This window comes from Stigmatopora argus, chromosome 21 (assembly GCF_051989625.1).
Source record: "Stigmatopora argus isolate UIUO_Sarg chromosome 21, RoL_Sarg_1.0, whole genome shotgun sequence".
Taxonomy (NCBI): domain Eukaryota; kingdom Metazoa; phylum Chordata; class Actinopteri; order Syngnathiformes; family Syngnathidae; genus Stigmatopora; species Stigmatopora argus.
In genome coordinates, this window is record NC_135407.1 from 7356607 (window position 1) to 7378872 (window position 22266).

At 42.8% G+C, this 22266-nt stretch overlaps 2 protein-coding genes across 2 annotated transcripts in view; both read right to left on the reverse strand.

Moving 5' to 3' along the window:
- adgrb2 (adhesion G protein-coupled receptor B2) overlaps positions 1 to 8523 on the reverse strand; it is a 234269-nt gene extending 225746 nt beyond the window's left edge. Inside the window, exon 1 of the mRNA XM_077591112.1 lies at positions 7571 to 8523. The gene's annotated coding sequence lies outside the window, so the exon portion shown is untranslated. The remainder of the gene's footprint in view (positions 1 to 7570) is intronic.
- A 1937-nt stretch (positions 8524 to 10460) lies between these two features.
- On the reverse strand, positions 10461 to 21451 carry ptp4a2b (protein tyrosine phosphatase 4A2b). The gene is made up of 7 exons (XM_077590485.1): positions 21284 to 21451; positions 14377 to 14670; positions 13979 to 14087; positions 13806 to 13898; positions 13594 to 13724; positions 12296 to 12370; positions 10461 to 11743 (listed from the first exon to the last, which is right to left on the reverse strand). Exons 2-7 carry the CDS (start codon positions 14379 to 14381, stop codon positions 11632 to 11634), a joined length of 525 nt encoding a protein of 174 aa, XP_077446611.1. The 5' UTR covers positions 14382 to 14670; positions 21284 to 21451; the 3' UTR covers positions 10461 to 11631.
- Positions 21452 to 22266: the final 815 nt, after the last annotated feature.

Sequence of the window (22266 nt, forward strand, 5' to 3'; positions counted from 1 at the left end):
CGGGCGACCAAACGTCCGGGCGACCAAACGTCCGGGCGACCAAACGTCCGGGCGACCAAACGTCCGGGCAACCAAACGTCCGGCGACCAAACATCCAAGTACCATCATGTTCCATCGCCGAGCGCAAAGCGGCGCAGAATCCCAATTTAATCCGATTACAGATGGGGCTAAAGAAAATGATTTCAAGTTCAAAGATGACGTGATTGGCCCGCAACAGTGGACTAACAACTAGCGCAATCATGGCGCCGAGGTGGATTTAGCAACATCATTATACTCGCTTACGTTTGTATGTGTGTGAACACGAGGCCCCACGGGCTAGACATTCCTTCTTTTCCTCCTCGCTTCCGTTTATTTCCGACATCCCCGCTTTTGTTTACGACGAAAATCGCCTCCCAGGTATTACCCACGAGGCGCTCTCTCCGCTGACGCCACCCGAGGAGACGGGCGTGCGGAAGGGCGCGCCTTGGCCGACTTCCTCAAGCTGTGGTTTCCCGGCCATTTTCTGCGCAGATGCTTCCATTACCGACGGGCAAAACCTGTTATACACCCCGAAAGTGGCGTCTGCTTGCCTGCGCGGGGCGCGGTCGGAATACTAACGAGGGCTCACGCGGCGCCTCCGCGCTACGGAAAGACGTTTGAATTATACATGCGTGTCAAATCGCAGCGAGCCACGCGGGAAGTGGCGAAGACTGCCAGCCAAAACAAAGCGGCAGAGGTCGGAGTTCGGCTTTGTAGCGGGAGCTGTCAATTACGCCGCCGTCTCGGGTGTTCTCTGCTCACTTCATTGAATTTGCGCAATGGCGCCGTCTCTCTCGCCGTAATCGGCGTTCCAGCCTTCCGGTACGAGCTACGCAAACCTCGCCGCCGGCGACGTATTTGATATCGGCAGTCATCCGATGCCACCGTCCCCAGAGAGATTATGAAGCACCCCCAACGTAAGAAACAGGTGCTAAAGCAGAGTACTCCGGGGGAAAGACTAGTCCCAAGACTTTAGGATTGGTGTAATTCAATGGAAACAGCTGATTTTAGGCGAAGAATTGTGCATAAAACATCTTTTGAGCTATTTTATCTATGTTCAACACCCACACGAGATAATGAGAGCCACCGCGGGAGCTGTGACAATTTTCCTTCTGCCAATTTCAAAAGGTACCCGTGTGCTGAGATTAGTCTCATTACTGGCGCTTTTTTCGACTAAAATAAGACGATAGTATTTGATATTGCATTTAAAGGATGGAATTTTGTTGCCAATAAAACTTCAAAAGCAAGTCATGAATCTAGAAGCAAACTGAAGTTAATATTAAAACATGTATATTGATATACAAAGTTAAACTGCAATAAAACACAACTACTGTTTCTCCATATTTTTTCAGAAGATAAGTCGCACCAGACAAAAATACACAATGAATTGGTTTTATATTGATTTATATATTAGTTACGTGTTTGAGAGGGAAATGTTTCATCTGCTCAGAAACCAAGATCAAACTTAGATTAAAGTAACAATAGTAAATTGGAGAACTAAAATAGGCATCTGATACGTTTTTCAGATAACTATAGCCTAACAAAAATTCAAAACAACATAACAGGCTCTCGTTGGTCAAAGAGGTAAAAAAAAAAGGCGCAAATTAAAAAAAAGTGCATTTATACGGTATTTCTGGTTGTCTACGTGTCTTTTCAAGTGATTGATTGAAGGTGCTTAATCCATCAAGGTAAAATTTTCTGTTCAATTAGAACACATTAAAACCAAGTAAACACCTACGTACTTTTGTAACATATTTACTCGGCATACTGAATCAGTACTACTGCATGTTCCCACCCTATAAATTCATTCAAAGAGAATGTCTTTGTCCAGCAAGAAAAAAAATGACTTGAGATTAATGCGTGCGGGGGGGGCGACGTTTTATCTCCCTTTGGTTGTCTGGCGAGTCCATTTGAACTACGGTCGGCGAAGTCTTTAACGCGGGACGTAAAGTCCCGGTCACCCGGACGCTTCCGAGAGCACGGCACCGCTTTGATGGGCCCACAAATAGCCAAGCACTTTAGGGATAATGGTAAAATCACCTCTCGTCCACTCAGCATATCGCATCGCTCCGGCAGAAGTCATTGAACGACGCTTTGTGCTGACAATCGATACTAAGAAAAGGCAGCCTTGAAAAGAAAGGGCGAGCCAGCCAACGCAGCGAGCGTTCCTCCAATGCCGAGGGCAATCCCGAACAAATTCTGGCGCTATTGTTTGTTTGCGTAGCGCGTCTCTTTTGCTTTGATTAGCGCTTTGAACCCGGCGACGGCCTTGGCCCACTCATTCGTCAACAGATTCCTTGGCAGCCATTTCGCTTGAAAAGATCGGCCGCCAGAAAGAGGAAAGATGGGCTGACGTCAAGAGTTTTCGGAAGAAGGACCCGCTTATATTAGATTGGGTATATGTACTGATAAATTCTTTGAATCGGGTTCATTGGAAATATCGTCGTTAGTACTCGAAGGCGGGGCGGAGTCATTATTCCTTCATTTATCTAAGCGAACCTCACATGCTGGGTTTCTGGATCCCATCCCGGCTAACTATAAACCCGGGGCGAGGTTACATCCTGAACTGGTTGCCAGCCAATTACAGGGAAAGCACATTAGATGGGAAGATGAAATTTGCGCTCCTGGCGTTGCTACTTTGTCAAACAGATAACAAAAAAAAAATGATTGCTCAAAAATGCCCTGAAATGAGCTGACACATACGTCAAGCCGCCGTTTTTACGTTACTCCAACGCGTCATCCTTCGTCAACTTTGATCCAAATTAAGTTTTTAATAAGCTTTGTCTATTTTGTGTGAAAATAAATGTGTTTGTGTCACTCCGCAGTTTGCAGCTGCTGTAGAGATTACATTATCCATCCATCTGTGCTGTAGGCCTTGCCGATGTTTTTGTTTTTTTTGGTCATTTTCTGCTTTTCAGTGGCCACGTTTGTATTCATTTTTGTAGTCTAATAGCGGCTTTTCCCACCAGCTGCATCACCCCTTTTAGTTAATGATGGTTATTTCTCGCCATAGTGTTTCAAAGCCTTGTTTTGTCAACACGCAGAGGCGCAAAAAAAGCTGCACTTTGCATTCCATATTCTGTCAAAACCTCGCACCTCTACCAAGTGTCAAACGGTCGCACCTGTGCAATCCTGCTGTTCGCACATTCTCCGCCTCTCTTTTAGACGCATTTTAGGAAGAGCCAATCGCATTCGTGTTCTGGAATAGCAGCGTATAGTGTTGGACTTGATACTATCAGCAAAAAGATTTCCAAAACTCTTCAAACCATTCAAAAATATGCCTACTCGTACCCTAAAATGACAGAATTTTACGTCTCATAGAAGAGTTTTCAAGCAAACCATATTGTTGCGCGCCAGGACAAATTTGAAATCTAATTGGTTCAAGAAAAAGGCCCACATCTAATCGAGTTTAACTTACGTGCATCGCCATGACCGATTCGCAAGGCTGTGGGCATATTAGATTAACATGGCAACACGGAGGGTGAAATCGGATTGGTCTGAAAAATACATTCGGCGCGGACCAGAAAAAAATGCCACTAAAAATAAGGACAATCGATACGTGGGAATAAATTCAGGTCACAACTATTTTGATTAGTCGGAAATAGAAGCGAGTGCTTCTGACGCCGGCGCTCAAACTCTATTCGCCGTCGTTAAATCCCGTCGAAACGTTGATTATGTGGAGTACCTCCAACAAGGCGCTGTTGTGTTCAAGCCGAAAACTCCATGCTTTAGTAAACGAGCACTATTGTTTCAAAGCGCCAGATGTTCTCAGCTCAGGCTTCCCTCTGCCCTGAATTCTAAAGAAACAACAGTTGGACCCTAATTACATGGGGTACGCCAAGCGTGTGGGGGGACGGCACGACCACCTTGCAAATTTGTCATTTCCAAAGCTAATCGGGTTTCGTGTCCAATTGGCCCACGCGCTCCAGACTCGGAAGGCGGCGTGGCGCCTTGGTAAAAGCTCCACGTCGAGGGAAGGGAGGGTGAAAAGACATTCCGGGTCTGGTGGCCAATCGTGACCCGGATTGACAAAAAAAGGCGAAAGTTCAAGCAGTCGATTAGCACGGGCGCTTGTTAAGGCATCCACTTAACGGGTGGCGTGTCAGCATGGATTGGCCTGTCGCAGCTGCTTCGGGGCAATTGATATGAGAGCAGATAAGTGCGTTAAGAGTGGAACAATGCTTTGGGCCTAAACAAGCACCCCTACTCATTTGTGGAATCCGGAGATGTTGAGCTCGGCTCTACAAATAGTTCATCTGCTGAAAGGCATGATTGGGTCTAGGCACAATCTGCAACGTATCGGGGCTTTAAATGAGCAAAACAAACCGAAATAATCCCCTTTCCTGACGCAAACGTGCTTTAAAATGTATTAAAATACAGTTTTTAGCACGTTTCTAGCCACGCAGATTTCAGCTGGAGGGTGGTTTCCGACCTTCCTGTGTTTGGTGTTCTCCTCGTGCCTGCGTGGGTTTTCTTCAGGTACTCTGCATCCCCAAAATGTGCATAGTTGGGGTGGTTGATCATTCTAAATTGTCTTTAGGTAGGAGTGGGATTGTTTGATAGTGTCCTGGGATTTCCCAAACTTGGCTGGGATAGGCTCTAGCACCCCCATGACCGTAGTGAAGAAAAACAGAACATGAATGAAGGAATTCAAACCATGACAAAATAGCGTTGGGGGAAATTGACGCTATATCGTACGAGGAAAAGCAGCTATGGAATGGGTCGTGGGTGGATTTAACTTGTAAATGAAGGCACGGGCGCCTTGTCAACGTGGGTTTTTCCTCTGCTACCAGTTTCCGGAGAGGAGACCTGCAGTGGAACGCACTTGAGAATGAAATGGAATGCTGAGCGAGAGATAAGGGAGGTGACGGGGTGACCCCGGCGTGAGCACTAAATCCAAAGAAAAAGGAGCAGATGGGAAGGAAGCAGCAGCTGGAGTCGGAAGAGGGAAGAGGAGCGCCTCGCCGATAAGCAAAGGGGAGGCTAAAGATGGCGAACAGGTAGCCAAAGTGGGGAGACGTCCAGGGAGAGATAAGCCGGAGGGGATTCGGCGCGGGAGCCAAAAGGGAAGGAGGCTGCCAGATGCCACGTGGGAGGATGATGACACATCTTTATTTTTATTTTTTTTTGCTCTCTCCAGAGAGAAAGAAAGATGGAAAGATGGGAAAGAGAGGTCAGACGGGCCCCCTGATTGACTGGCACAAGTAAGCCTGTCATTCAGCATCCACTCACACTCAAGACGTCAGCTTAGCGTCTCACGACGGGGCCGGCCGGGGGGCACGCGAGCGACATGGTGACATTCCCACGCGGTCAAAGCCGCACGGGTTCGTCGAGCGAACGTGGCGTCGACTTTGGGAACTTGCGTGCGGCGCGATGGAATTACGCGACGTAAACGCCGATGAGCGAGGCTCGATTCTTCTGCGGGGGTCCGTCGATTTTTCTGCCAGGCTAAGTCATTTCTTAATAGATTCCTGCATCCAAGTATAATTTATATATAATTCATACTGTGAAAGCAACGTGCATTGATTACCGCGAGTTAATTTGGCACTCAAACCACGAAAGCCAACAAGAACGCCAGTTCTTGTAAATCTCTGCTTTTTAGGTTTGCATACACCACATATTGAACATAATTAATGTCAACTCCACCTCTTGCGATTAACATCTTGCCCACGTTGTATCATAAAAAAAAAAGTCACAATGCTAATTCGACATAGCCCTTATTTACGTATAGCTCTGAAATGAACTCACGGCAAGCCGCGTCGATGAAAGCGAAGCAAAGTATACTGTCGGGTAAAGCCGCGATCAATTTTCAAGGGATGTTCTCGGAATTAGGCGCAAGCAGTCACAGTCAAGTTAAACAAGCCCCGGGTTCCTTCCAAATGTGCGATTATTAATTACTGCGCCGCTTAAGCCAAACATGCACAATGCAGTGGCTGTGTGGCAGCAGACTGGTCCAAGCCACTGCCAGACACAATAAATCACATTTCTCAAACAGAGCGGTGCACCTGGAGATGAAGGGAAAGGCTACAAGCTGTTTCTCTACTGACCTCCAGTGGAGACGAGAGGTACTGACGTGCGGTTAACATGGGGCTTTACTCCCATCTGGTGTTGAGCTTGGGAAAACCTTCACTAGCATTTGCCTACAAGTTGTTATACTACTACAACAGTGCTCCCAATTCCTAGAAAGCCGTTCTCATCAAACATTGAACCCAAAACAGCCACAGTGTGGCACTATTATTCATTAGTGTCTTTTTTATGGCAGCAACATTAGTCTCAAAATTATGTAGTTGTGGCTTTGAATCTGGGCAATTTTGTCTTATAATTGTTATTTGAGGGTTTCCTCGGGGGACTCAGATTTTCCCAAAAAATAAAATATTCACATTAGAAAAGTACAGTTCTAGTGCCATTCTTTTTTGCTGAAATCAGGTTTTTAAGATTAAAAAATTCAACTTTTTGTGCAAATACCATATATATTTCCCCTTGACTTACCTTCTGTTTTAGTGTTCAAAGGCAACGATTGGACTAATAAAAGTGAGCAAAACATATTGCTGAATATTTTGGGGTCAATTTAAATTTCAAGTACACATCGTTCAAAATGAACCTTGCTATAGATTGAATAAACATAGTAGAATTGAAACCAGTCTGGATTTTAATTATATTTAGGCCTACTGTGCTGTGTATTTTGAAGTTGACGACGTGTACAGTACAAAGTCCAAAGTCAGGATTTAGCATTTATATCCCACTCCAGCACTTAAATGTTTTGCCATCCATTTCTAAAGGCTTACATTCATTGCTACAACAAATCCTCCTGGTTCAAATACAAGCAGACCAAAAAGGAAAACACATTTCTTTTGAAAGCTAAAGTACTTAAATGCAACCGCAATGTTTTGATGCTAAAATCAAGGAATGGCACACACTAGTAAAGCCTGTCAGAAGTAGTATATTAGAATGGTATAATTCATGTATGTGTTCTACCTATATTAATTTCTCCCTAAAAAAATGTATGGCAATAAAGATATTTGTTTTTCAGACACACCTCATTTGATAAACAGAGTCACAAGCCAACATGCATTTTTCTTTAAGCAGCACAATCCACAATCTGGCAACATGAGATTTCTGAGGCTTCGATTAACTAAGGATTTTTTCAACACTGCTTATTTTCACTAGACTTTTCTTATGCCCAGTCAAAAAGAACTTGTTTGACCATCAAATATGCTGCAGGGCATAATCTAGTTTTATTTCATTAGTCCTGATCATTGGTTTTCAATCAACAACAAGCCTGTGGTAGTTCTAGAATTTTCTCAAAGAGGCCACGAAGTGTCAACAAGTAATACGCAGATTATCCTGCATGGGGCAGTCATAACATATTTGCTAAAACATTGGAAATAAGTACGTACAAACATGACACCATCTGAGGCCTTCAGTATTTAAGATCTAGAGTAGTTGTCCTTTAACCTTGTTTACACTACGGACTGGTTTTATGTATTAAAATTGAAATTACACTTTATATGAGGCAATTATACAGCAATTTTGTAATAGAAAATTGACTTACCAGGATGTAGAGTCTTGGGGCTTGTTTTCCTGCAACTTGTAAATTCTGCTGTTGGTTGGCAGCAAGAATGCGCATCAAAAGTCCTCGTGCACATCATTTTGAGAGATGGATTGCACACAAAAAGTGTAGAATTGCACAAAAGTGTAGAATTGTCCCATGGTCCACACATGTTGAGTCCTCCAGCCGAATTGCATTGCAAAGTGGAGCGCCTTTCCTCTGCTTTTTCATCAATTGTTTGTTATGCTGGCCATAGAAAAGGGCAATAAATGTCTCCGTTTTGCACAAAAATTAGAGATGATTGCACAAAAAAGGTGTAGAATTGTCCCGTGGTCCAAAAATGTCGAGTCCTCCAGCCGAATTGCGTTGCACATGGGAGCGTCTTTCTTCCCCAGTTTCATCAATTGTTTGTTATGGTGGAAAAGGGCAATAATTGTCTCCGTTTTCGCCGCATTTGCCAAAAAGTTCACGAGAAATGTCCCTCGTTGCAGCCGGAATAAGTTCCATGATCGTAAAGTGCTTTTTTTTAGCTTGATGAATGCGATCCGTAACGAAAAAAGCATGCTTTAGGGGTAGAAATGTTTGCTGACGCGTTTTTGCGTTAAAAGCTGCGGCTGCATATTAAGATCAGCTTTTGTGCTTACCTTAATAGTAAGATGATGAGATTTTTGGTTTATTTTTCCAAAAATTGCAAGGGTTTTCCGTTTAATTCGGGTTAATTTGTTGAAATGTAGCGACAAGGCATTAAGAGTTTCCTTGCATGGTGACGTTGCTGTCCGTCGCTTATAATTAAAAAAAACGTGTGACACCTGTTGCCATCATCCGAGTAGGAATCTCGGCATTTTCCTGTAAATCAAGCTTTAAGTGTTATTTTGACACGTTTTACGATCGCATTTCCACGCAAAAACGTGTTTATGACTTTTTTTCGGTGTGTAGATGATTAAATTTACATTTAGAGGTAAATATATTGCGCAACAGTTAGGTGCGGCAGTAAGGCGAAGGAAGAAGCAGTTTCCTTTCAAAATAAGATCCAGAAGTCCAAATATGGTTGAAACATAAACATAAAAACTATAAACGTGACCGTGAAATATTTAGTTTGACGACCGGGGTGTGTGTGCCCAGGATGTAGTGTATGCTGACAAGCAAAAGAATAATAATAATAATAATAATGATGATGATCATGATGATGATGATAATAAGACTGATGATGATGATGATGATGATGATGATGATGATGATAATGATGATGACAATAATAATAAGACTAATAATAATGATGATGATGACAATAATAATAAAACTAATAATAAAAATAATAATCCAGATATAATTAACCTGCCTAACTTTCATTCTTTGTGGGTGACTTTTTTGTTTTTTGTAGCTTATTTTATGATTCTGTTAAGGCTTTTTTATGGCAAAATAATGAAAAGCCTCCTAAAACATTATTTAAAAGGTAGCAGGAGTGTGCTGACATACATTAAACACTACTAGTTGAAGGACTTTTTATATTTTGCATTAAGCAACGTGGCTCAGTGGTTGTCTTACTGGATGGAAATGTTTACTCACAAGAGGGATATCTTGGGGGCACCAATCCATTAGCTGCACCGTGCCGCTCGCCACGCTTAGGCCAGCATCCCTCAACATGTGACTTTTGCAAGCCATCCAAAAAGCCTTTGAGCCTATTTTTCTTTTTTCACGCTTAGGATTTTGTCATCTGTCGGCTAATGCCTGATATCAATCTTTCAAAGTTTTGGGGAGTGCTTACTTTGTACTCACGTTGACAACATCAACAACTATGCTGGACTGGAGTCAATAGTCAGCATGCGTGCGGTCAATGTTACTAAGTTGCAATCAAGGTGTTTGATCGTTACACGTCAGTAAATAAAGCAATTCCGCTGAGCTCACAATGACAATGTCACCAACACCCAGCCAGGATTGTGTCAGTAAACAACGCATCCCAAAGGTTCCAAGTAAAACATCTGCTAAATACAGATAAGGCGGCTACGTGAAAAATAGCTCATGAGGTCATGGCCTTTATAAAATAAGCAGCTTCCAAGAAAAAATATGACAAAATCTGATGAATCAGATTTGATACATACTGGTTATCCATGTGTATGTAGGCGATAAATACCGTGACGCATTCTGGAATATTTGGATTTGGGTTCACCTTAACAATAAGCATTTAATCAAGATTTAATTATTATTATTGGCTGCTAGTTCTATGCTCTCCATGACATTAAAAGGCCAATCAAGATAAAAACACAATACATAACAGGAGTCACCTCTTCCACGCTTCAGAAATATATAATAACAATCATAAAAAAGTGAACTTGACGTCTATGAAGAAAAAAAACTTATTATAAAATATTTTACATCCACCTAAAACCTTCCTGAGCCAACAAACTCACCTTTTTAATCCGTTGGTTGTCTTAACAGAGGTCGCCAGCAGTGGGTGCTATTTGACCAAATCTGTGTTGGCCTTATATGGATAATCACATGTACTATTTACTATAGGAGTGAGTCATTTCTCCATTTCTCAGTATACCACGTTGGTCCAGTGCTTTTCCACGTGGGGGTGACTCATTCAACCTACGTAGAGAAAAGGGCACACACACACACACACACACAAAGCTTCCGGCTTTAGTGTCCTCAACTGGTTTGAAATTAGTATGCTCTGTTTGGGCCATCTGTAACCGCCCACTTTATTTTGGCCCCATTTTTTTCTGGAAGAATAAACAGAGCACCTGCCAAATTTCCACACCCCAAATTTGAACAACAGTTTACCAGCTAGTGATGACTCACCATTGCTGTTAAGCAATCAATCACTGTCTACTAACTAACCTACCCCTTTAGCAAACAACTTTCAAATCATTGACACAAAATGAGACATACATGCCTTTCATATTCAATTTATTTATCTTTAAAGAACCAATACGAATTGGGGATATTTTCAAAATGGGCACGATAAAATAAAATTTCAAAAAACAGACATTTTCATTGTTTTCCACTTTGCTTTCAGAGGGGGCAATCTCAGGCTGTGTGCAGGCCTATTATGGGGGAAATCCTACAAAATGTACCTTATTCCAGAGGTTTCTATTTTATTTTTTCTTCCCCTGTACACGTCGCTGATGCATGTATGGAAATGTGCATGTGTGCCGGGGTGTCACGGTCGTTTGGTGGGCTTTAATGAGGTGGACAGATTATTGCACTCCAGGAGAAATAGTTCAAAATAAAAGACATGGCTCTGAAAAGAAAATGATTCAAATAAAATAAAAAAATAAAAAGATTGGAAATCTGTGTCCTTGCCCCACGCCAAACTAGTTAACTCCCACACATCACCTTGTGAATAAATATTGCAGACACATTCAATGGTGATCCTTTAAAATAAAAGTGACTTAACACGAGTGAAACAAAAAAGGGAGTCATTACTGCATTTTCTGGTTATTTTCAGTGTGGGCTGTGAAAAAAAAAATAAAATAAAACACCGCAAATAGCAAAATGGACAGTCATGGTGGGTTTACAAATGTTTTCTAACATACACGAATTGGTTCCAATCATAAAATTCATCAATTTCCGGAATAAAAATCAAAACTATTTCATATTGCATCCATTCATTCCCACTGTATGTCTAAATTAGAAAAGAATTCACAAAATAGAAGTCGAATATATCCCACCGCGATAGATGAACGCGGTGGGAGGGGGGTGAAAAATTGAAAAATTAAAAAAAATACAAAACCGAGCAACAGGATGGACTGTAGTTAAAAAACAATTGTGGGCCGCGGTGTTTGACAGTAGAAGTGGGGAGGTGGGCACGGCCGTCTGTGTGCTTTGACCTTCCGTTCCTCGCTTGGGCTGGTGTACGTACCCCCCGTGATCGCAATTGGTTTTCACTGGATTACTCGCTTGTTCTGTTCAATTAACCAGGACTCTGCATTTAAAAAAATCAATCATCACAACAATTACTGATAGCAATCTTCTCACATATTTCCCCCCTCCCCCCATCCCGCTCGAGGTGCATAGGCAGGTGGTGGCGGCGGCGGCGGTGGTGGTGGGCGTGCTGGCATTTACTGCACGGAGCAGCTGTGGCCGTTGGGATCCTTGAAGCGCAGGCGCATTTTCGGCCGATATTTTTCGAGGTAAAGAAGCTGTTTGGAGTTGAAGGCTCCGCGTCTCTTCCTACGGAAGCACAGGACCAAAAAATTTAAAAAAAATCACATCAGAAAATTCCTATCACGCTTACTAATAGTTTCTTGCTTCATCTCAATACGAAAATGAAGCCGACGATTAAAAGCGACCGTATTTTTCGGACTATAAGTCGCACAATTTTTCATCCTTTCGGGCCTGCAACTTATTTTCTTTTTTTTTTTTCCACTCAGACAATCCAAATGCTCATGTTGTGTTATTTTAAGGCTATAGTTAAAAGAATAAATTAACAGGTGCCTATTTTGTTTCTTGATCCATAGTTTACACTATTACTTTCACATATAATTTTTGTTCTTGGTTTCTGATAAATTGGAGAGAAAAAAAAGATGCCCAAAAGTGCAACTTAACTTCATTGCAGCGTATATATATATTTAGCATTTCATTGCGCATACTTTGGCTAGTGCGACTTTATAGTAAAAAAAAATATGGTCATACTAATCTATTTTAAAGCTGAATTCCTTGGTTACATGGCCTTTTTTAGCCGGTACCTTAAGACATTTCCATTCAAAAATTAAAGAGACTTACTGGCGTATGAACTGAACAGCATCCTCATACTTCATCCCAGTCTCAATGAGAGCCAAGGCCACCAAGACCGGAGCGCTGCGAGGCGAAGGAATCCGTTGCGCACGGTGGAGGGAGACGGCGAGGGAAAAAAAATCAAAGAGCAGAATAGAAGATTAAACCAAATGCCACAGTTCACACGGTTCATTAGCACGACAGCGGTGCAGAGGAGGGCTGTTTTAAACCTGGGAAACAAGCCTGGGAAATCAACGGGGGTGCGCAGGTTCGTCTTACCCCTGCTGGGCGGCGGCTTCGTACTACGCGCGTTGCAATAAGACCGAGCGCTGCTTTCTCAGCAGAAAGAGATCAGGGAAGAAAAATAAAGGTGGATTTTTTGCGAAATGCTTTCAATCCTTTTCATTGGCTTTCCCGCATGTTTCACGCGGGACAGAATACGAGAGGGAATGTGAGAAAGCGGATAAAGCGAGCGACGGAGAAGTGACGCTCTCGAGAAAGGCGAAATGGAGTCGAAAAGGGAGCGGCTGCTGTGAACTAGACCTGAGAATCTCGAGACAACAACACATGCCGAGGATGAGGAAAAAGCCAGTAACCCAGTTATACAACATTCACAATGCGAAATGCTAGAGGCCAAAGGGATCTGATTGGCTAAAAGTGTTTCTGTGGTCAGGAGACTTATTTGCAGCGGTTGGAGAGGGGGGCTTGCTTGCCCAAATCATGTGCTTTTTTTTTTTTTTTTACTCCTACTTTGTTTTAAGGCCTTTTTTAAAAAATATAAGTGAGTACAGCTTGTGCCAAACTGTGCCACACTGGGACTGAGAAAATGCACGTACGCCATTCGCTTGCACAAGCTCACGTGCGAACCAATTGCATTCAGCCCTGCAACGGCTCTCGTGATTTGATCAACTGAGTTATAGCAATCAGCTGATAGCCTATCCAAAGAGCACAAGATGTTGAATGAACACAACACGGGACCGAGGGAGTGTTCTCGTTTATTTGCATCTCATTAAGCTATGACTACGTAAACAATAGCCAGGGCTAGCTAGCATAACATACTCAACTGGCTCTGCCTGCCGAGTACACAGCTAGTCTCGCTAACGCGGAGGCCAAAACAAATAAGATGAAAATAACTTCAGCATGTCCACCGTTGTTGTAGCAACCGGCGAGTTTGAAAGCGATGACGCCGACTGCGCTCGGCGAATTTAAGCGCGCCGCTGCACTCGAAGCCGTTACCCAAAAGGTATGCGACCTATGAAGACGACCCCCGTTTCTGGGCACAAACACACAAAAACGGGCGGACTTACCGTCCGAGTCCCGCCACGCAATGCACGGCGATGCAGCACCCGGGTTCCTCTCGAAACTTGGTATTGAGGAGCTTGAGCCAGTCGTCCACAATGTGGGTTGGGGGAGGGGCACCATCGTCGAAGGGCCAATCCTATAAAGAGAACAAATTCGGTTGAATTTTACGTATCAGTCTGGGGAAAAAACTTTTGTGGAGGTCGCGGTGGTCTCTTACCAAAACCTGAATCCCTTCCTTCTCCACGGGGGCCTTGTCGTAGGTGGATTCACATACTCTCACCAGTGTGTGCACCGCAAACTTTTTTAGCTCCTGACAAGCAAAAAAAAAAAGGAAAATGACAGGGCACATAGATGGCGGGCTACTCGTAAACAAAGCGGACGCGGATGTACCTCGGTGAACTTGTTGAGGGTGGCGTTGGTAGGATTGTGGGTGATAAGGAACCTCATGCACTCGTAGGTAATCTCGACTGCAGCGGGGCGGTTCATGTTGGCGAGACGGCTTTAAAAAACAATTACAATACAAAAAAAAATCTTACAAAACAAAAAGTAGCTTTTTGGCTCACAAGTCAGTTACGAGAGATCTGTGGAAAATGTGTCTGATAAATAAAAAGGACTACAAGGGGATGATGGGTGGACTAATAAGGGGGATGCACAAAGAGGACAGGGAACATAACGAGTAGTCCACAAGACCCCAGGATGGAAATTTAAAAAAAATAACTTTTAAAAGAAATTGGGGAGTCAAAGAAAAGAAAAGAAAACTTTGAGAAACTATCCGAGAGTCCGTTTACCCCATTCAGGAGAGCTGTTTGTGATTGGCTGTTCAAAGAGAAAGCGGAACGCAAAGAGTTGTTGTATTGGCAGGCGCGCTCAGGCCGAGGACTACAAGGTATTCAGGAGGGCTTTTTTGGGGGTATTCCAAAGTCAGCGCTTCCAAAGACCACGGCCAGTCAAGGGGGTTTTCGCGTGGCGTAGTCTTTCGGGGGGCCGCCGATTCACTTCTCCACAGTGGTGAGGTGCTGTGCCTGGCAAAATTCCCAGCTCGCACACGCCATATAGGTACGGCCCAAGTTAACACAGAAAGCCTGCCGAGAGAGAGAAACAAGACAGACAACGAGTGATTCAAGCTGTAACATTAGTGCCACTTTTTTTTTTTTAAACAGCAAGTGAGAATTAACATGAATGCAGCAAAAATAATAATAAACTGCTGTTGCGTTGGAAACAAATATTTGTCATGCTCAGAGTTGAAAAGAAGGCCTCTTTTCTGTTTATTTGCCTTTCCTGTAAGTGTTAAAAAATACTAAAATAAAGAATTAAAACCACACTACGGCTGCCTTTGAATTCATGAGGCGGTTATGAGCAGATGACACCTTTTAGTGACATCAGCGTCTCACTCGAGGGCACCCACGTCGATGAAAAAAGCAGAGCGGCGCCAAGTCCTGAGCGCGCTAACTTGAGCCGCCGCAAACTGGTTGAAGCCGACTGAGAGCGACGTGTGAAAGGACAGCGCTAAAGAGGCCATCGTCTACGCGCAGAAGGAGCGCGTTTGGACTTTGGCACCGTGTCCCAGACTGCACTGCAGTCACGAGGTGAGGATTACAGGGTGGGCAAAGCTTCAAACGGGCGCTCGCTCGAGTCCCACGCTTTGTTTGAGCCTTTACTGTCTCTCTAAAGTTCCAATGCGCCGTGAATCTTCAACTCCACATGACCTCGTCATTGATTTTACCTATAGACTTCCTTCCAAAGATGTAGGAGTCAAGTTTATTCTTACCAGCAGCACTTTTTTTGCTCTAAAATGCACAAATAAGACCAAGAAATGCAATGCAGTCCACTGAGACCTACTGAGCTTCTCAACAGGGGAAGCAGGTCAAGTGAACGCATCATCAAGCCGCGTCTGTCAAGAATACACGCAAATAACAAAAATCTACCTCACACAAAGTCAAACTGAGAAGCCAATGCTAACTCACCACAAAGCAAAAGATGTGCAGATATGAAAAGTTGTTTCTGCATTTTAATTACTATATCCAACATATTTATGAGTGCATCACTGGTTGTGTCTATATTTGACTAATTGTAATACATTGCATCCTGTGTACATTGCACTTCATTTTTTTTGCCTATTTTATTTATATTTTATCATCTTTGTTTTAATTTGAATGAACAATTTTAAAATAAAAAAGCAAAACATTGTTTGGCATTATATTGCACAAGAAACAATGAAATGTAGACATTTCTTTCAGCGGGCTTGTGTCGGTGGAGAAATGGAAAGTACTGCACTGATTAATGCATTTCCTTGACCTCTAAGACCTAATGTACACTACATGTATAGAGTAACAACAAAACTGGGAGAAAGATCAAATACGAAAGACTGCAGCTGAGTAAAAGGTCCCTTGAGTGGGAAAAATTCCCTTGGCGCTCACCCTGCTTTACGGTTTGAACTCGTAGTGCTACACGATTTCTGAAATCAGCTGCTCTCCAGCAACAATCAACAGCGAGTGATGAGAGAGAGAGAAAAAAAAAAACAATCCAGATGGTGAGAGAGCTCAAAGCAGCTGGGCTTGGTCGCCGATAAGGGGGGCCCGCCCGGCCCGTGCTATCTCGGAAGAGGCAGAAAGGGCCAGGCAAACCTAAACAGGTGATAGCGTCACAACAGAATGAGAACCGGGCCATAGGGCATCCTGCAATTGCCAAGTCATGGTTCTGACCCAAGTCACTACGGAGTGTCGTGAGAATGTCTTGGCGATATTGATTCGACCAAAATTGGTGACAATGCGGTTGAGGGTTAACTATTCCGAACTCGAGCCGAAAATAGTCCTAATTGAGTGTGGGCCGTAAAAGGTGGGAGGAAAATGCAAAACATGCATCCATGACTAATGTGTAATTTGGTAGGTTGTCTCAGTCCGTTTCCACAGTCTAGTGGTCTGGTCTGGGTGTTTTGCAAGGTTCTGGCTACAGACTAGGCATGACCAGACTCTGCAACCTTCAAGCTGCTAGAGGGCTCATTTGCTGTGTGGGAGCGGAGTCAATAGAGCAAGGGGGCGTCACCCGTAGTAGCTCCCTTGAGCAGGATTTTTAAAAAAAAAATAAGGGAAGCTTGTGTTGTCCTCCAAGTTGGATCAGCACAGAGAACACTACAAAGATAAAAGCTTCGTACCAAGCCACCTGTTCGATACACGTGCAGGCTGTTTCATCACTTTGTCATACATCCAGGAATGACTGCAATCATTTCCAAAGGTCTCGACTTTCAATTTTTCCGAGGCTGACCGTACCGACCAAAAATGTAAACAAATGGTCACGGTGTGGCTTTGTCCGAACTAGAACAAAGCCATCGTCATTTTGGAGGCGGCCAGCGCCACTGACAAATGTTTGCCTAAAAGCAGATGAGTAACAAATGAAGGATACGCTGGAATTGAAGCGTCGGAATATAACTGGAATGCGACAGGAGAAAATCTGTCACATGGATATGAGCAATGGCATTTGAAAATGACACGCGAGTAAGCCACTTATCACACCTGCTCAGTTGGCTGCGTACGATGACGATGGTCGGAGTAAGCAGATCTCACCTCTAAATAAAGCTCCCATCGAACCGTGCGTAAACTCACGCCCACAAAAACAATCCGTGTGGGCTAGAAACAGCTAAATACGATTAGCTTAATCTATAGATGAAATACAACCTATGTGTTGTCTACTAAACAGATAACACTGCAAACCACTAATACTATTTATATTTTCTTTATCATCACATCACATAATATACTCATTTTAGGGGTAAAGAAAACTGCCAGACTGTTTTTTAACAAAGACTGAGGCATGTATATATGGCATTGTTTCCTCTGTGTTGTTTAAAACATTGTTTTCTTCCCAAGCATTGGCAAGTTATCTAAATCATGTTTCTACCACTGTCTGACGGCGTTTCTATTTTACTTCGAATTCCTCCTAAGTGGCCAGACAGTGAGAAATTATAGTCTATACTCGTCAAAGCGTATGTAAAGAGGGAGGCGAGTTAAAACGCAAGCACCACCGCCAGTTCTACAAAAAGGCAAACATTCCCCGTACACGTGCCACAATGTGAAGAAACTACTTATCAAACTCAATGGTTAGCCTTTTTGAGGGAGCCTGAGATAAATAATAGCATAATTAGGACCACCGTACTTGAGAGATAAAAGAAAGCAATGTCGCTACTACAATTAAAAATTCAAGCGAAATTATAGCGCTATTTTTGACACTGTTCCAAGTTTGTGGTTTTGAACACAGTCCAAAAAATGCAATGGATTACAGAGTAACTGTTGAAACGCCATCATCCAGAACAGCCAAGAATGATGTTGCAACGTTGTCGCTTTAATAAGAGGCTTCGGGGATGTTTCAAATATTTGTTTTTAGTAAATAGTCATTCACCCCCCAAAAAATGGACCAAGGGATGTATGGTTCTAAAAAATACGGCCTAGCATGGGCATATAAAGTCGTACTTTGATTACTGACAGTCGAGTGAAATGTTTCTGTATGACAGGAATTCAACCAACGTAAAATTTTACCTTGTTCTTTTGGTTTAAGCGAACTCTAAACAGAGGTGCGCTGGTTCATAGCAACAACAAAACCCAGATCAGAATGTTCTGTTGCTGAATGGTTGCTTAGCCCCACTCCGGCCTTTATTATTTTTCTGACATTTAGAGCCCAACTTGGCCTTCTGACAACCACATGGGGGAAATCTGCTGCTAAACCAACAATAATCTCAGTGGTGGTAACAAATGCTTCTGTAGGGAATTTAGGTATCCACTGTGAAGGGATAAGAGAAGCACACGGTGCTTTCTAAACATTCACACAGCCAGACTTAGCAGCTGACTGAAGAAACTTTGGGCTTTGGTTCTGGTTCACAGCAAACACTCACTCTTAATTTTTTCATCTAATAAATCAAATCAGAAAGATGGTGTGTGTTGGTATCAACGCCACAATTTTACAATTATGGCCACTCTTCACAGCTAGATATTGTATTGTAGTTGCTCACATATTTAATAAGCTCCTTAAGGATATGAAGAAAATCGCATGGAGTCAAATATTGCCCGGGCAACGAGAAAATACCGCTTACTCTTGTGAAATCACCCTTTTCGGAGCTGTGTTTTTTTCTAAAATGGACCGAAAGTAAAGGTCAAGAGCGACACGCATTTCCATAAAACAGTTCGGACTCCGCTTGAAAAGGTTTGCGCAATGATGTATATATTATTTTTTGAACAGTTTCGGCAGTTTAAGATGGAAGCGTTTTCCTACCTGTCGCTTTAGTGTCAGCAGGTAGCTGCTGTGTGGCGGCAGCATCTAGATGAGTCGCCAGTATGTCAGAAAGTGCTAGCGCCGCCGAGCCCGTCCCTTGCGCTATTCCAGCGCTGTGGCAACAACCGTAAACGAACATTGTGCTAACAAGGACACGACTCATTAACCAGCGCAGGGTAGACGAAACACAAAAGGTGGCCATGGCTACACATAATTCTCCACGGCCTTCCGCTAATTGCCTTGAACTAGGAACAAAACCAGAACTTGAAATCCTGGCATTCCGTGACAGGCACGTTTCTCCAGGCACGGATGTTTTGTCAACTGCCAATCAAAAGTTATTTGAGTTTGAAATGGGTACACCTTACAGCAACAACATTTGTGTACCATGAAGAATTCTCACAAGTAGGCCAGCAATCAATCAGAAAAAAATTGACATTAATAGCATGATGTTTTAAATCATGGAAATTTCAAGCTGATAAATATAAATAAATTGGATTGTCGCGGTCTTTTCTAGAAATTGAACTATGCCTCTGATGACTGTACCGTTGTGTGAGTCACCCATTTGTTACGGCGATATCCGCAGGTGGTTACAGTGCAATGAAGCATTCTCTGAAAGGTAATTTAGTTACGCTTGCGATGAATGATGGGTCTGTACCTCTTGGATGGCTGAGTTGTCTTGGCCTAAGGTGATCACATTGGTTTAGCGGTTTCATTCAGCAAGTAGAACAGTAACAGTGCTTTGGGTACACATAGACCAGAGTTGCACAACCTTTGAGCCAAGGCACATATTTCACATTTACAGGACTTGTTTTAACAAAAATATCAGAAGCCTGTGTACAAAAAGTAGGAATACTGAAATTTGCTTACCTCTCAGGCAAAAGTATTGATATACCAGCATTAGATTATGCTCAATAACATCAGGGGGGCCTTGTTTGCATAATAACAGCCAGTCAGGAAAGATTACTTTTATATTGAAATTTTGATGGACACTGGGGGGATCAAAATATTCAAATAATTGTTCCAGCCATTCAACCATAGGATCCTAATCCAGTGATTTGACTAATCCCTACATTCAAGTGTTTTTACTGTCATGTTTTATGACTGGATCTAAATTTAAATCTAACGGTGGTGACGGTTATCAAGCTCCAATTCCAACGATGTGACAAGCAAGTAACAACCCATAAATACACGCCTAGATTATCCAAACCAGCTATTAAATAGCAAATAATTCCACCCAGATGACCCTACCCTGGTGGTATAAATGATACTACTTCGCTGCTCCTATCCAATATCATAACCCACACCACAAAGTATTACAGTAAGAGAGCGACTCTGTCAAAAAGGTCATACATTGAAAACTAAGAGGCATGGGAATGTGCTGGGCCTTTAGTGTCACAGCTGCTAGAGTCAACTTCCTTTCCAAGTACATTTCCTCCTTTCACCTCAGCCCACATGGCTTAATGCCTGATTTTTTTTATGTGTACCATTTTACAGTACAGTAAAGACACACCTAATGCACAGCACATTTTGACACGCGAGGCCGAGAAGCTCTTTAGTTCCCTTTTAATCACGCTATCCACAGTGTTTATGGCCAACCCAGACGATTAAAGTATTCGGGGTTGGGAATCCCCTGTTCTCTCCTAAAAATTAGTAACATATGATTCCGATTTAACGTTATGGATTACATAAAATAGGTCAACCGCGTCCCGGGTCAAGATATGCCACAAAGGGCGGAAGGCGGTTAGCTCGTTCGCCAGCTCTACCTTAAGCTAAGCACTTGATCGCATGAAAGAGTACACACAAAAGACATACATTCTATGAATACCGCGGTTGAGGCATGATCTGATACGTTATATGAGATATTTGAAAGGATAAAAGGAAAAGGTTTCCTCCACCCCCCCAACACTGAGCTAATGGCTAACGTTATCTTTAGAAAATCTAAGGTTGGCTAAATAAAGTGGAACGGGCAGACTTGATTTTATGTAGACAATCACAGCCCGACCCTGTAAAATCTGCTTCAAAACCAAAGCACTAAGGATAAATTGAATTACTATTAGTCGTGACCGGAAAAGTGCCATATTTGCGCCGGTGCCGATAGCAAGCTATGTAGCATCTTTAGCTCCAAGGCTAGCTTTACTCTCGACACTTTTTCGCATACCTCAATAACTACCGCGGCGATCGCGCGTAACACTCTGTGGTTATCACAATTTAGATCAAGAAATCTCACCAGGAAACGAAGAAGCGTGCGATGGATTCAAAACAACGTCGCTAACAGCTAAAAGCTAACGTTAACGTGGCTGCACACAGTCTGAACTTACTTACGCTAACTCGTGCTAATGCTAATATCCGTCTATGCTAGAGGATGGTACAGCTCCAAACTACTGCACCGCTAACACATCGAAAAATGACACTTTCCGTACGTGTTAGTTTACTTACAAAGCGCAGGCAGAACATTGAAATCCAGTGACTAGCCCGGAGAAAGAGGAGCGAGTGAAGAAAGCGCTGTCAAGTTGGCTTTTTGTTCCTCTTCAATGTGACAGCTTCTACTGTTGTTTAGGGAGGAACCTTGCTTGGTGGATACTTTCATGGCTATCGGAAATGTAGGTGTAAGGGGAGCCGGCGAGAGAAAGCCAATGTGCTCTTCAGTTATTTTCCTTTGTCAAATTCCTCTTTGCTGGTTATACTCCAATGCCAGAATTATACTTTCATATTTTGATTGCTTCCATGCATAGCGATGAATTTCTTAAAAGTGTTGTGATTTTTAAACGTAAAACGGCAGGGCGGCCAGAACCATTCGGAAAACGGTCCAAACTAGTATTACACGTATGCTTCTATGGAATGATGTTTACGAAAATAAAGGAGTGCTTGTGTGAAGCTAAATCAAGCCGCCTTTGCTATGGCTCTACGCTGGAGTCCCATGTTTACGAAGTCCCCAAACGTCGCACTAGATGTCTGGCGTCAGTGCGACGTAAAAAGAACAGGCTCCATGATGACAGTTCCAGAAAGCTCACAATATCTTGGAGCTTATGGCTTGTTTTGCGTCATTGAACGTCAGGAGAAGAGCAACGTGTTTTCCCCAAAACTGTTGTTTATTTATGCATCCACTATTGAGAAAATTGATGTTCTACACACCCTGATAAACGACACACTGACTCATGACAACAAAGAAAATAACTCGAATAACAATAGATTCATACCACAAGTCCCATAGATGTATTTTAGAATAAGGATTTTAATGTCATTTTAGATAAAACATTGACGCAGTCGCACTTATTTCCACACTAAACGATATACTGAGGTTAACTTTGATAAAAGTGCCTCAAAAAACGCACACTATTGAAGCAATCAGGGTAAACATAGGAAAGGATTGTAGTTTATGCTTCCCTCTAGCGGACTTTTTCTGAACTGCAAACTTTGCA

Bases quoted from the DNA above. Each gene is read 5' to 3' on its own strand.
- ptp4a2b (XM_077590485.1), bottom strand. The intron at 13,725-13,805 runs GTAAGAGACCAC...TTCTCTTTATAG, and splicing joins AGGAAGGGATTCAGGTTTTG to GATTGGCCCTTCGACGATGG. The intron at 12,371-13,593 runs GTAAGTCCGCCC...TTCGCCTCGCAG, and splicing joins TGCGTGGCGGGACTCGGACG to CGCTCCGGTCTTGGTGGCCT.